Raw genomic sequence first — 15455 nt, forward strand, 5'->3', positions numbered from 1 at the left:
TCCAGTGTGCCCTATGCATATAGCACATTTCCTTGACTAGTACTCGCTTGGCGATAGGAAGCCAGTGCAGTTTTTCCAGCACGGGAGAGATGTGGTCTATTCTGGCGCATCCGGAGCTCAGACGAGCAGCTTGATTCTGAGTTGCTTGCAATTTTTTTTGCAACTTCAATGGAAGTCCAAGAAAAAATATGTTAGGGCATTTTCCGAGGTCTCTATATAGAAGTTAGAATTTTTGATGCAGAGTTTTGCGTGAGGTATAAATGACAGGCAGGAGTCAAAGATATCTAGGTTCTTGACCTGTTGGCGTTGGGATGGGGCACAATGAAGTGGGTCAGGTCAAGAGAAAATTGGTGGTTGATTGAGGGCCTACCAGCATCACTTCGGTCTTTGCTTCATTAAGGCCTAGCTTGTTATCGGCCATCCATTTTTGTATATGAAGGAGTCCATTTCTCAGTTGAAGGTGCATATTTGGCCCATTGTCGGACAGAATCTGCGTGTCATCTGCATAGATCTGGCCTGCTAGTTTGTGTGTAGCAATAATGTCAGTGAGTGGGCGCATATAGCAGTTGAATAGCAGGGGCGACAATGCCGGGGAATGGTTGTGCCCATTCTTTCTCAGTACGCTACCCCTTTGAATAATCACTTTTAAAAAACTGTACTACCCCACCAGTGGTGGACCCTCCTGTTTCCAGGTTGAATAAAACAACCATGATCCCGACTCCCCATCCTTTAAGGACACAGCTGACAGGAAAGCGGAGGCTGTGGCATGCAGCATGTTTACTATGGCTGGGTTGGCATTGCATCCAGTCTTGGCCTCAGCCCTGGTGTCGCAGTTGGTCCATGGGTTGCAGTATATTTGTGATGCAGCCTTGAATGCAGCTCCTGTGCTGTCTAAGCTTTCTGTTTCAGCGGTGGTGATTAGACCTGTGCTGTGGCTTAATTGGTCGGCAGATTAAGCTTCTAAAAACAAACACCTATTTGATCTGCCCTTTCAGGGTGACCGCCTGTTTGGGGCTACCCTGGATGACATCATTAAGGGTGTCGTGGGGGGAAGAGTACCTTCCTGCCTCAATCTAGGAAAGGGAATTATCCTCGTCACAGATGGGGCCTTCCTTCTCAGCCCATAAGAAATTCTTGCAGGCTCCCTGGACTGCAGATAAAGTAAACAGATCTCTCAAGTGTTCCTCGGGAAGTTCCAAGCAACCTTGGTCTGTTAAGCCTAGAGCAGGCTTCTTTGGATCCACTGACAAGACTCCTTCAGCATGGAGGTCTGCCCTCACCCATTGTTGGGGTGGGGGGACATCTTCACTGGTTTCCAGATTCATGGAACTCTTTCGTTAACATCAAGGGGACCCACATATTGAACCTTTTGGGGATACAAAGGGGGACATAATTTGTCCACTTGGGGGACCCTGTACTCTCCTTGTGTGAATATAATTCCTGTAACGGTTTGGGTGACGTCCGAACTCTGGAGTGAATGCTGACCAGGTTAATAGTTTTTCTTAAACGTCAGCCCATTCAGCAGATTCAGTTCAACAAGAAGTAGCTGAGGCTCGTGGCAATCTCGTAAGTTCCTCTGGTAGATGCCGCAGTCGTCCTAGTGCTACTGTGGGGCCAACACCTTCCCCTTCTGCGGTGCCTGTGAAGGACCGAGAGCTAAAGTCTTCTGGTGCCCGTAAACGTCCCCTGGAAGCTACCTCTCAAGGATGACCAGTTGTGCCGAGAGCTGAGCTTCCATTCTGCTTTACAGTAACTGGTTTCAATGGCCTAGCCATTGAAAGCCAGGTACTGAGAGATAGAGGACTATCGAGATCAGTGATCCCTACTATGGTGAAGGCGAGTAAGTCAACTAATAATAATATATACCATTGTACGTGGAAAGTGTACATTTTTTGGTGTGAGTCGATTGGTGTTAATCCTTACTCCTTTTCTGTGGCTCGGATCTTAGCTTTTCTTCAACAGTTGGCTTTGAGCACCATCAAGTGCCAGGTGTCTGCCTCAGCTGTCTTCTTTCAGTGACGCCTAGCCACTCGCTCTTTAGTTTGTACCTTCATTCAAGGAATCTGGCATGTGTCTCCCCCTGTACGGTCTCTCTTGCCACCATGGGATTTAAACTTGGTGCTATCGGTTCTCCAGAAACCTCCATTCGAGAATAATCGGGAGATTCCCTTAACTTTGTTTTTCCAGAAGGCTGCATTCTTGGTGGCTATTACCTTGGTCCGCAGTGATTTTCTCCTTGGCAGGTTCAGTGTCTCAACCTGCAGTGGTGGCAATTTGGGTATGTCAATCCTTGAGAGCGCATTTGAAACAGGTGCTCAAGGTTTTCCCTGAGTTTTGCAATTGACGCAATCAGAGATTCTATTCTTCACACCTCTCGCCTTACGATTGGTTAGTACATATGCATAGAATCTTATGATTGAAAAATTGATCAGCCCAAGCGCCATGCAAAAAGCTCCTGGCTTTTTTTCTTTTCCGCGGTAAACTGGATTTGGACAAATATATCCAAAAAATATCAAGTGGGAAAAGTACCCTTTTGCCAGTTAAGAAAAAGAGTAAACGTCCCTCATTTAAACAGGCTCTTTCTCCAGTGCCAGGGGCATCAGCCTCCAGGCAGTAGCGACGGCCTCCACCATCAGGTTCAAGAGGTAAACCTCAGGGTCAACCCCAGGGACAAAAGAAATCCCGGGGGAGGAAACCCACAAGACAGAACGCTAAAGCCTCTTTATGAAGGGGCACCCCCGCTCACTCGAGTGGGGGGAAGACCTCTGCAGTTCTCAAGGGTCTGGCAGGTTTCCTTAGGTCAAATGTCCACAAAGATCCAGAGAAAAAGAAGTCTCTCTTTCTAGCGTTAGACTGACTTTTGTCGCAAAAAGTGATCACGGTGGTCCGCATGGAAGAGCAGGGGTTGGGGTTTTATAAACCTTTTCATGGTGCCAAAACCAAATGGGGATGTCAGACCCATTCTAGATCTCACAGATCTAAACTGGTTCCTGAAAATTGTGTCTCTTCACATGGATTCAATCTGATCAGTAGTTTCCATCCTACAAGGAGAACTTCTGGCATCAATCGACATCGAGGATACATACCTGCATATACCCATTTTCCCTGCTCACCAGAAGTATCTGCGTTTTGAAGTAGAAAAACATAATTTTCAGTTTGTAGCCTTGCCTTTCGAACTAGCTACTACACCTCAGGTGTTTACAAAACTTCTGGCCCTCCCTATGGCCATATTAAGGACTCCAGGTATAACCATAATAGCATACCTGGATGACCTGCTCTTGATAGGCCCCATGGCCCCTACCACCACGTCCAGACCTGCTATCGCTGGGACCAGTGTCCCATCCTACTTTACAAACGCTAAATTTAATGGTTTGGCTATTGAAACCCACATTCTGAAGAATCATTGACTTTCAGGCTCAGTGATATCTACCTTGATTAATGCAAGGAAGCCAGCTTCCAGAGTCATTTATTATAGAGTCTGGAAGGCATATGTTTCCTGGTGTGAATCCAGAGTTTGGCATCCTAGGAAGTATGTCTTAAGTAGAATTCTTGCCTTTCTGCACATGGGGCTAGAGATGAAACTGGCCTTGAATACTATCAAGGGCCATATCTCTGCATTATCGGTATTGTTTCAACGTCCGCTTGCTTCGCATTCTTTGGTCCGAAGCTTTATACAGGGGGTAACCGGCTTAGAGCACCCCTGAACCCCTGGGACTTGAATTTAGTTCTGTCGCCTTTACAGAAACAGTCTTTTGAGCTGATATGACATATTCCTTTGGTCCTTTTGACAAGGAAGCTAGTTTTTCTGGTAGCCATTTCTTCTGCAAGAAGGGTATCAGAGTTGGTGGCTCTTTCTTGTAAAGAGCCATATTTAATCATTCACAAGGATAGAATAATATTGCATTCTCAACCTAGCATTCTGGCAAAGGTGGTTTCAGGTTTTCATCTAAACCAGGATATTGTTTTACCTTAATTTTTTCCAGAACCCTGTTCTAAGGAAGAAGAGTCACTACATTCTTTTGATGTAGTGAGAGCAGTCAAAATCTATTTGGCGACTGCTCAGATGCGGAAAACGGGTGTTTTGTTTGTGTTGCCTGAAGGTCCTAGGAAAGGACAGGCAGCGTCGAAATTCACTATTGCCAAATGGATTCGGCAAGTAATTATTCAAGCTTATGGCTTGAAGAGGAAGGTTCCACCTTTTCAAATCAAAGCACACTCCACCAGGGCTGTTAGTGCTTCGTGGGCAGTGCATCGCAAGCCTCCATGGCTCAAATCTCCAAGGCCACAACCTGGTCTTCAGTCCATACATTCACCAGATTCTATCAGGTGGATGTAAGAAGGCATTAAGATCTCGCCTTTGGGCGCTGTGTACTGCAGGCGGCAGTATAGGTCCTCGGGTCTGATTGCACCCTACTTTTGTTTGTATGCCCTCCCTTCAGGTGGCATTGCTCTGGGACATCCCATACCGTAATTACTGTGGCTCTGTGTTCCGTGATGTACGATAAAGAAAATAGGATTTTTATAACCGCTTACCTGTAAAATCCTTTTCTTGGATTACATCAAGGGACACAGAGGTCCCTCCCCTCTTTCTGGTTACACGTCTATTGCTTTGCTACAAAACTGAGTTACTCCTGGTAAGGGGAGAGGTTATATGGGGAATTGAACTTCCTGTCTAGGGTGTGCCAGTGTTAATCACCTGAAAGTGCCATATAACCCATACAGTAATTACTGTGGCTTTGTGTCCCGTGGTGTACTCTAAGAAAAGGATTTTACAGGTAAGCTGTTATAAAAATCCTATTTTTTGGTTGTAATATGATAAAATGTAGAAAATTTCAATGAGTATAAATAGTTTTTCAAGGCACAGTACATCAGTGTATTTAATTGTTTAGAGTCCTGCTGATTCTATTATTGCATTAGCAGATCATGAAGAGTTGATTGAAGAATTTCAAGTAAAATAATAAATTACATTTTAGCTTCTAGTTTACTTTCACTTTAGTTTGTCTGAGCCAAGCTTCCGCAAATGATTTTCGGTACTAATAGAGGCACCTGCTTTCAATGCTGTATAGACTGTATGTAGCATTGTGTTCAAGCAGATGTACAGGGACTTCCCATTTGCTGCTCAAGCAAATTTTAGTCTGCATAAGTCCTGCCCAGCCATTCACAGGAAGCCTTGTATTTTATCAGCAAATATAAGGCTTCTCTAATTGACTGAGTTTTAGAAGCGGGTAGGTGGCTCCATGATCTTCACCTCAGCCAATCAGATAAAGCCTTGTATTCATTGATAAAATACAAGGCTTCCTGTGAATGGCTGAGCAGCCTTCAGCCAGACTCAGTTTTTTCCAGTAGCAGAGGGGATGTTTCTGTACCACTGCGGGAAAACACAGCATGGTATACTGTACATAGCTGATGCTACATACAGTTTATATTTTATACAGTGCTGAAAGCCAGTGCATCTCTAATAGTAAGGGAAATAGTTGGTTTGAGCCAAGCAGGCCCAAACAAACTATTAAAAGTGAAAGTAATCCTGAAGTTAGGCTTTAAGCATATAATGATTTCTCTGGAAGGGGGAAGAGATCCAGAAACCTAAAGAGTGCCCAATTACTTGAAGGTAGCAGCCTATAATGCCTGGCTCCTGTACAGTATGATTAAGATAATTTTCTTCTCTGAACAGCAACCTGGTAGCAGCATATGAAAAAGCCAAGAAGAAGCATCAGAATAAGCTGAAGAAGTTGGAATCTCAGATGATGGCCATGGTGGAGAGACATGAGACCCAAGTGCGGATGCTGAAGCAGAGAATAGCATTACTAGAAGAGGAGAACTCCAGACCTCATGCCAATGAGACATCACTGTGAAGACAATAGTGGAGTCATGTATGTGCCATAGCTATGCCTGCAATACAGACTGATGACTCCCTCGCGCTCTGGCAGTCGGCTCCCGGTTGTGACTGGATAAAACAAACATTTACACTCCACCTTTAAATATGAAGCTTTTAAGCCTTCTGTGCAGGATTAACTTTATTATGATGTACACTTCACCTCCAGTGATATACCTGACAAGTCCTTTTTTATTTGTAAGACACTGGTGTGTGCCAAAAATGTCACAGCAAGCAGATAGTGCGCTGTGTGTGGAATGGGAGACAACTTCAGAAACTTCAATGCACCTTCATTTTCTTTCACTTTATGGACACAAGGACTTTGGGACCCTGCGAGGTGCTGTCCTAAGATGACTACCAGCAGAAAAAATAAAAAGGTATTTCCCAGCTGGAGAGCCACATCTCCGCTATCCTCAACCAATACATCACACTGCCTCAACTCAGGTGCTTGATAAGATAGCACCCTGCAGCTTTAATACCCTACAATAATGAGTACAGAGGCTAAGTGTGTTTCATTGTACACTGTGAGTACAAGTGCTTTGATTTTTTTTTTTTTATTGGGGGCTTTTAATCAATATTCATATTTTTTTATGTGTTGCTTAATATATAAACAATACTGGGTTTTCCAAGGTGTACGTGACCGCATACATTGTAATATGTCAGAATAGCATGTACAGGCAATCATTGCTTAGTAGATGGCCAAAAAAGACACTGGTTGGCAGAGCAGATTTGAAGTGTGCAAACTCTGCCCATGGCTCTGGTCCAATCATTGTATAATTGGGACGCCACGGGCCAGTTTTAACAAAAACGTTTTCATAGGTTGTGTAACTTTCCAAAAACCTTTTTTCAACATACTACATCTGATTCCATTTTTGAAATCTTAAATTGTCACCATGGTCAGTTTTGGGTAGATGCTGATGGTCTGACTCGCATGCACACTTATTAATACAGTGAATATAAAAAGTATACACACCCCTGTTAAAATGTCTGGTTTCTGTGATGATAAAAAAAAGTCAAAGATAAACCATTTTAGAACTTTTTCCATCTTTAATGTGAACTATAAACTGTACAACTCAGTTGAACAACAAATTGAAATATTTTATTTGCAGGGAGGTAAAAATAAAAAATATGGTTGCATAAATGTGCATACCCTTAACCACTTAAGGACCAGGCCTTTTTTCAGACTCAGTGTTTACAAGTTAACCACTTGCCGACCACTGTCAGCATATATACGTCTGCAGAATGGCACGGCTGGGCAAAGTAACGCACCCGTACGTTACTTTGAATTTCCCGTCGTGCGTGCAACTGCCGCGAGCTCCGTGACAGTGCCCGTAGGACTCGATCGCCGCTGGGATACCCGCGATTGTGTCACAGACCTGTAGAACGGGGAGATGCGGATGTAAACCGCATTTCCCCGTTCTGCCTAGTGACAGGACACTGATCGTCTGCTCCCTGTCATCGGCAGAAGCTATCAGTGTCGTGCCACTTCTAGCCCATCCCCCAGGCAGTTAGAAACACTCCCCCAGGACACACTTGACCCCTCTCAGCCCCCTAGTGGCTAACCCTTTCACTGCCAGTGATATTTTTACAGTAATCAATGCAATTTTATAGCATTGATCACTGTATTAATGGCAATGGTCCCAAAAAATGTGTCAAAGTTGTCCCATGTCGCAGTCACGATAAAAATCGCTGATCACCGCCATTACTAGTAAAAAAAAAAAAAAATATTAATAAAAAATGCCATAACACTATCCCCTATTTTGTAGACGCTATAACTTTTGTGCAAACCAATCAATAATTTATTTATTGAGCGTTACGTTTTCTTTTACATTTTGTTTGGTGAAAAAAAACAAATCGGCCTAAACTGAGGAACGTCACACGTGCAATTGTCAGTTAAAGCAACGCAGTGCCGAATCACAAAGTGCTCTGATCAGGAAGGAGGTAAATCCTTCCAGGGCTGAAGTGGATTAAACACTTTTTTTTTTTTCTAGAAAATGACTTCGTACTCCCAAATATTATACATTTTTTTTCTAACACCCTAGAGAATAAAATGGCGGTCATTGCAATACTTTTTGTCACACCGTAGTTGTGCAGCGGTCTTACAATTGCACTTTTTTTTGGAAAAAAAATTCATTTTTTGCGTAAAAAAAAAAGACAACAGTAAAGTTAGCCCAATTTTTTTTATAAATTATCAAAGATAATGTTACACCAAGTAAATTGATACCCAACATGTCATGCTTCAAAATTGCGCCCATTTGTGGAATGGCGTCAAACTTTTACCCTTAAAAATCTCCATAGGCGACGTTTAAAAAATTCTACAGGTTGCATATTTTGAGTTAGAGGAGGTCTAGGGCTAGAATTATTGCAATCACGGCAATACCTCACGTGTGGTTTGACCCCCGTTTTCATATGCGGGCGCCACTCACGTATGCGTTCACTTTTATTCCTATTACATCCCTTGTAATAGAAAAATAAAACATGACAGGTCCTCCTTAAATATGAGATCTGGGGTCAAAAAGACCTCAGATCTCATATTTGGTCTTAAATGCAATAAAAAAATTGTCATTTGAAAAAAGGACATTGAAAAAATGTGCCTTTTAAGACGTATGGGCAGAAGTGACGTTTTGAGCGGCGGGTGGGGAGGTGGCACCTCTCCTGCCGCCGATAACTGATCTCGCAGCGAATCTGCCGCAGGGACCACCATTATTATTATTTACCGAACTGCCGCCTCAAGAGATGGATACCTCGGCTGTGGCAGCAGCTCCTACCGTTACCGAGATATCCCTCTTCAAAAAAGGGACCCATGTCGTGCGACGGTCGGTAAGTGGTTAGGCTAATACTTTGTTGAAGCACCTTTTGATTTTATTACAGCACTAAATCTTTTTGAGTCATGGCATGGCATGTCTTGACTTGGCAATATTTGTACACTCTTCTTTGCAAAAACACTCCAAATCTGTCAGATTGTGAGGGCATCGCCTGTGATCACCCCACGGATTTTCAATTCGATTCAGGTCTGGGCTCTGGTGGGGCCATTCCAAAACTTTGATCTTCTTTTGGTTAAGCCATGCCTTTGTTGATTTGGATGTATTCTTTGGGTCGTTGTCATGCTGAAAGATAAAGTTCCTCTTCGTGTTCAGCTTTCTAGCAGAAGCCCAAAGGTTTTGTGCCAATATTGACTGGTATTTGGAACTGTTCATAATTCCCTCTACCTTGACTAAAGCCCCTGTTCCAGATGAAGAAAAACAGCCCGAAAGCATGATGCTGCGACCACCATACTTCACTGTGGGTATGGTGTTCTTTTGATGTGCAGTGGTGTTTTTGTGTCGAGCGTATCTTTTGGTATTATGGCCAGAAAGTTCAACCTTGATTTCATCAGACCATAACACATTTTCTCACCTGCTTTTTGGGAGACTTCAGATGTGTTTTTGCTAAATTTAGCAGTGCTTGGATGTTTTTCTTCATAAGAAAAGGCTTCCATCTTGCCACTCTACCCCATAGCTCAGACATATGAAGAATACAGGAGATTGTTGTCACATGTACCACACAGCCAGTACTTGCCAAATATTCCTGCAGCTCCTTCAGTGTTGCTGTAGGCCTCTTGGCAGCCTCCCTGACCAGTTTTCTCCTCATCTTCTCATAAATTTTGGAGGGACGTCCAGTTCTTGGTAGTGTCACAGTTATGCCATATTTTCTCCGCTTGATGACTGTCTTCACTGTGTTCCATGGTATATCTAATGCCTTGTAAATTTTTTTGTACCCTTCTCCTGACTGATACCTTTTAACAATAAGATCCCTCTGATGCTTTGGAAGCTCTCTGCGGACCATGGCTTTTGTTGTAGTATGTGACTAAGGAAATATCTGGAAAGACCTACTTGAACAGCTGAACATTATTTTGGGTTAATCAGAGGCACTTTAAATAATGGCAGGTGTGTACTGACTCCTATTTACCATGCTTAATTCTGAACACAGCTACATACCCGGTTATAAGAGGGTGTGCACACTTATGCTTAGTTTTACCCCCCACCAAAAAAAAATTCAGTTTGTCCTTTAATTGAGTTGTACAGTTTATAGGTTACATTAAAGAGGAAGTAACCCCTTGTGGGTTTTACTTCCTCTTTTGCTCCCTGCAAAGCCTTCAAGTTAAAAGCATAATGGGCTAGTATGCATACAAGCCCATTATGTGGCGCTTACCTGCAAACAAATCCATCGCTGTCCCCTGTGCAGGCCGCATCCATCCTTGCCCCTCTTCCTTCCGGGGGCCGCGGTACTTTGTGACTGGCCGGAGCCGCGTGACGTCACTCCCATGTGTGTTGGAGCCGTCAGTAACGACACACTCTGGGGGAAGAAATGGCACGGAGGTCCATTTCTTCACAGCACATGTGCCCATTACATCATGGGCACGCTACAAGTGAAATATCTCCTAAACGGAGCACGTTTAGGAGATATTTCCACTACCCATAATTAAGTCAATAGGGAGGGTTTACAACCACTTAAAAGGTTGGAAAAGGTGGAAATGATTTCGCCTAATTTTTTTACATCACAGAAACTTTACATTTTAGCAGGGGTGTGTAGACATTTTATATCCATTGTATGCCTGTAGAAAGCACTGTACCTGTTACTAGTTGCATCCATCTTATCGCAGTGTTAGGAGGCTACTTGCTCTCCATTTCACAATGTGGTAAATTTGCCAATAGTGTCCCTTACAATATGAGTGGGGGCTTCAACCCCCCTCCAAAGCTCACCAGTGAGTGAGATTTCAGTTTTGTTAGACTGATCCTTAAGCCCCATACACACTATCAGAATTTCTGCTGATTTTTCTCCTTCAGATTTACCAAAACCATGTAATATGAGTTCAAACCTTAGGAGTTTCAGTTTGTATGTAATCAGGCAGGCCCTTCTACTACATGGTTTTGGTAAATCTGAAGGAAAAAATCAGCAGACAATCTGATAGTGTGTATGAGGCTTTACAATGAAACTGCCCTAAAACCTTCTGAAAGGAGACATTTTGTGGTCTAAGCAGAGAGTCACCATACCAGCTCCAGTGATTGATTTTATGTAATCCTTGGAGCTGTGGCGAAATGTAAATCTAGTTAGTATACATGTATGTCCCTATAATGCTGGTACTTTTAGCCAGCCCATTATGAGGAGTACCTTCCTTGTGAAATGAAAATGCACTTTAAATGTCATTAGCTCTAGTAAATGTTTAGTAGATAAAAAACTATATGCTGCATGTACCACCCAAAGACTCTAAAATTGAACTTACATCGTGAATAACATGACAGCGGTGCAGAAATGGCTAACACTATAGACCAAACTAAGGTGGACTGTACTTAAAGTGTATGTCAAGGCACAAAAACATATGTAGTACATCTCTGCAATGCTCATTACCCCATTCTTCATCAATTTAAGGACCTCGTAAGTGCAGAAAAATATTGGACTGCCAAAAATGTACTCCGCTCTTAAGCCCTGATGGGCTGACAACACACAGTATTTTGTGGACCAAGTGTTGTCAGCCCTGCCCAACGTCTTAGACCTCATTCACACTGCCAGATTTTTTCAAGTCCTAAAAATAGCGCCTGTAAAAAGCAGTTCCATTCACTCCAATGTGAAAGCCTGAGGGCTCTGTGTCTTTGCGAATATACACTCAGCGGCCACTTTAGTCAATATACCTAGCTAGAACCAGGTTCGACCCCCCCCCCCCCCTTTTTTTTTTTTTAAAAAAACCTTCAGAACTGCCTTAATGCTTTATGGCATAGATGCAACAAAATGTTGGAAACATTCCTCAGAGATTTTGGTCCATATTGACATGAGAGCATCACGCAACTCCTGCAGATTTGTCAGCTGCACATCCATTATGCAAATTGCCTGTTCCACTTCATCCCAAAGGTGCTCTATTGGGTTGAGATGTGGTGACTGTGGAGGCCATTGGAGTATAGTGAACTCATTGTCTTGTTCAAGAAACCGGTTTCAGCTGATTTGAGCTTTGTGACGTGGTGCATTATCCTGCTGAAAGTAGCCATTGGAAGATGGTTACACTGTAATCCTTAAGGGATGGACATGGTCAGCAACAATACTCGGGTAGGCCGTGGCGTTTAAATTATGCTAAAGTTGTATCCCCTACCCCACCACCACCAGGCTGAACCGTTGATACAAGGTTGGACAGATGCTTTCATGTTTATGCTAAATCCTGCCCATAGCACCTGAATGTTGCAGCTGCAAGTGAGACTCTGCAGACCAGGCAATTTTTTTCCAGTCTGCTACTGTCCAATTTTGGTGCGCCTGTGTGAATGGTAACCTCAGTTTCCTGTTCTGAGCTGACAGGAGTGGCACGCGGTGTGGTCTTCGGCTGATGTAGCCCTTCTGCTTCGGAGTTCAATATGCTGTGCATGTTGAGATTGGTTATTTGAGTTACTGTTGTGTCTCTATCATCTTGAACCAGTATGTCCATTCTCTGCCATCAACAAGGCATTTTTGTCCACACAACTGCTGCTCACTGGAGATTTTCTCTTTTTGGACCATTCTCTGTAAACCCTAGAGATGGTTGTGCGTGAAAAGCCCAGTAGGTCAGCAGTTTCTGAAAGACCAAAAACCATGCCATGTTCAAAGTCATTTAAGCCCCCTTTCTGATGCTTGATTTGACCTTCAGCAAATTGTCTTCACTACATCTATATGCCTAACTGCACTGAATTTCTGCCATATGATTGGCTGATTAGCAATTTGTATTACCAAGCAATTGAACAGGTGTACCTAATAAAGTGGCCGGTGTGTGTATGTAAAGCCACATTGCTCTCTTTATAATCACCCTATCTGTGCTTAGACCCATCCTCAAAGTTTCAGCAACAACAAACCAGAAGCCCAGACTCCTGGAATGCAGCTGAAGACATCCAGTGTATACCTGTAATTAAGAAGACTGGCATGGTCTCATATCCATTTATAACCCTCAGCTGCCAGGAACACATGGGTAAGGCAATGCACTGTACAAAGATTCCCCAGCATTCAGTCTAGGTAACCAGCCCAGAAAACCTAACTATATAAGGTTAACATCAAGGTTAAAGGCATAGGCTACCTTTTGAATAAAAAAGAAAATGCACCAACAGTGATACATGAAAAAGGGGCATTTGTATACCCCAGATTTGTGCAGAACTTCTGTTATGATGCTGGAAGAAAGGTCTAGATAAAATACAATTGCAGTGACCACCTTGTGAGTTCCTCTATCAATACATCCCCCTTGAATTGATGGCAGGGCTGTGCAGATCCCAGCACCAGCTTCGGTAAAAAAAAAAGGAGAAACAGCAGCCCCATAGTAAGCCTATGCTATGGTTAAAGACATCGCCCAGGCTCTCTACCCAGAGTCAGTGATTGGGATCCCTTCTACAAAGAAGTTGGCACTGGAGAGATCGTGTGACCAGACTAGAGCAACTTCAGAATAAGTGCGTATAGGCATCTTTCTGTTTACAGGGTAGATAGAATAGGCTTAGAATGGTGATGGAAGTAGCTTTAAGAATACTTATGTTTTGACTTGCACGAGGCTCTGAGTGGTCTCCTTGGCATGAAGTATAATATTACAGAAATGTGAAGTACCACACCACTACTAAAATGTAATATGATTCCAGTTAAGGTCAGGGGGAACAACAATAAAAAAAAAAAAATTATCCACCTGAAATAATGACTCCTTTATCAGGGTTTAAGACTGAAAACAAGAAGTAAACTGGACATTGTATTGTATTTCCTCCAGTGTGATTACAAGTGCAGGTAATTGCAGCTGGTTAGGTGGCAACCAATTATATTGTTTCTAGTCTCAAATCCTGATGGTGTTGGTTTTGTACCCCCAAAACAACCTAGCTACTTTTTGAAAGATTCCCCTGACCTTTACTGGAGTAACTTCATATCTGAACCTTTTAGCAGTGGTGTGGGGGCTTCAATTTACATTTGTTACATCATACAACAAGCCAATGCGAAACATGGAGGATGTCATTACTGACCAATGCTAGATGTTTGCAACTCATGTCCCTCTGGCTTCACTATTTTGAGGCCCTGACTTGGAAGTATGCAGATAAGGTCCCTCTTTATTTTATTTTCTGTATGGCTACCCCCCCCCCCCCCCCCCAGCTGGATTGATTGCTAGGGAAATTTTCACTCTGAATCAACCCTATTCACCATAATGGTAATAAAGTGATGTGAGTAAGTCGCCACTTTATTTTCCTGAGCAGTTTAGTTACAGACTTTTGAAATTGGCTTTCAGTGTGCACTATATTGTTCCCACAATGGATTTTGTCAACTACACTGCAAGTACATTTAATTGAGGTTTGGATGTGTTTAGAATCCACTACCCTGGGGTTCTCTCAGATACCAACATATGCACAAACTGCATGAAAATGTCAGATGTTTAAAGAAAAAAAAAAGCGAAATGATTTTATATGATATGATTTTATATGATTTTATATGATAGTACAAGAAACTGCAGCAATGTATTCATGTCTGGAGACTAAACTGTTGTTGTTGAAGCTCAGTTCAGTGTAGGTTATTGCACCACATTTTCCATTCATTATGTTTACATTACATTAAATAATAGAAGATGGGTCCATGGAAACTGCCCAGAAAGTGATACAATATCAATACAGTACCTATGCACACTTCTCCCTTTTGATATATAGCAAATCTATAACAGTTTGTTGCAGGAGAATGCATGTCATGTAGAAAACGTTTTGTTCCTATGCGACTGGTTCACTTCCATGCACTACAATTTAGTGTAAAAACAAAGGAAAACTCTATGGGCCCATTCACACCTACCATACAGCTAAGCAAAAAATACATAACAAAGTGTAAAGGGCTTTCTTTCATTGTTGTCTCTAAGTTTCTATCTACAAAAAATAAAAAATGTCCGTTATGTGACTCATTATTTCGGGGGCCCTGCATCTAGTTACGTTTTTTTTTTTACACCACTTAGCCTAATATTTTTCTAGATAATTCCTTGCCAGCCAGTGTCTAAATTGATTCCATCTTATTTACATTTTGTATAGTGTTGTCTATACTGCAGACTGGAATCAACAAAAATACTGTATCTCAATGCCTTCCTGAATACTCTTGCTTCTTGCAAATGGTCATTTTATGTTTGATACAAAAATGTAAAAAAAAGTAAACTTCATTTATTTATACAGAGCAATTTATAATACGTTTATTTTACAAATGTTCTTATATTCAGAATAAATCATAAATGGAAATTGTGCAAGCCTCGAGTTTTATTTGAATACCATGTGCTGTCATTTTCAGAAAGATCATCAGAGTCGTTTTTGTGCAGGAACAAATGTGGTATCCCTTAAAGCAAACTCTCACTGGAATGATGTTGCATCCATACACCAAAACGTTTCCGATGCTTGTATTTTTAAAAATTTAAATTTGTCTGAAACTACAGTTTGGTTCAGACTAATTATGCTAAGGTCCTGGCTTCTGTACCAGTTTGGCTGGTTTGTGCTAATTTCCACTTGACTGTGGATGTCGCTGTCACCACCGGTAAGTGTTGCAAATACAACAAGCCAAATGTATTGGGTACCCCTTTTACTCAAACAACCTGATGGGAGCGGTC

The 15455-nt window shown here is 42.3% G+C and overlaps 1 protein-coding gene across 4 annotated transcripts in view; it reads left to right on the plus strand.

Moving 5' to 3' along the window:
- The window catches only part of MCC (MCC regulator of Wnt signaling pathway), a 523846-nt gene extending 508753 nt beyond the window's left edge, over nucleotides 1–15093 (plus strand). For all 4 annotated transcript variants that reach the window (XM_077462268.1, XM_077462269.1, XM_077462270.1 and 1 more), the window contains one exon: nucleotides 5672–15093. In XM_077462268.1, coding sequence (XP_077318394.1) covers nucleotides 5672–5852 — 181 coding nt within the window. In that variant the 3' untranslated portion in view covers nucleotides 5853–15093. The remainder of the gene's footprint in view (nucleotides 1–5671) is intronic.
- Nucleotides 15094–15455: the final 362 nt, after the last annotated feature.

The sequence above is a fragment of the Lithobates pipiens genome, unplaced genomic scaffold (assembly GCF_037356315.1).
Source record: "Lithobates pipiens isolate NorthernLeopardFrog02 unplaced genomic scaffold, aLitPip1_a1.2 Scaffold_3, whole genome shotgun sequence".
NCBI classification, from domain to species: domain Eukaryota; kingdom Metazoa; phylum Chordata; class Amphibia; order Anura; family Ranidae; genus Lithobates; species Lithobates pipiens.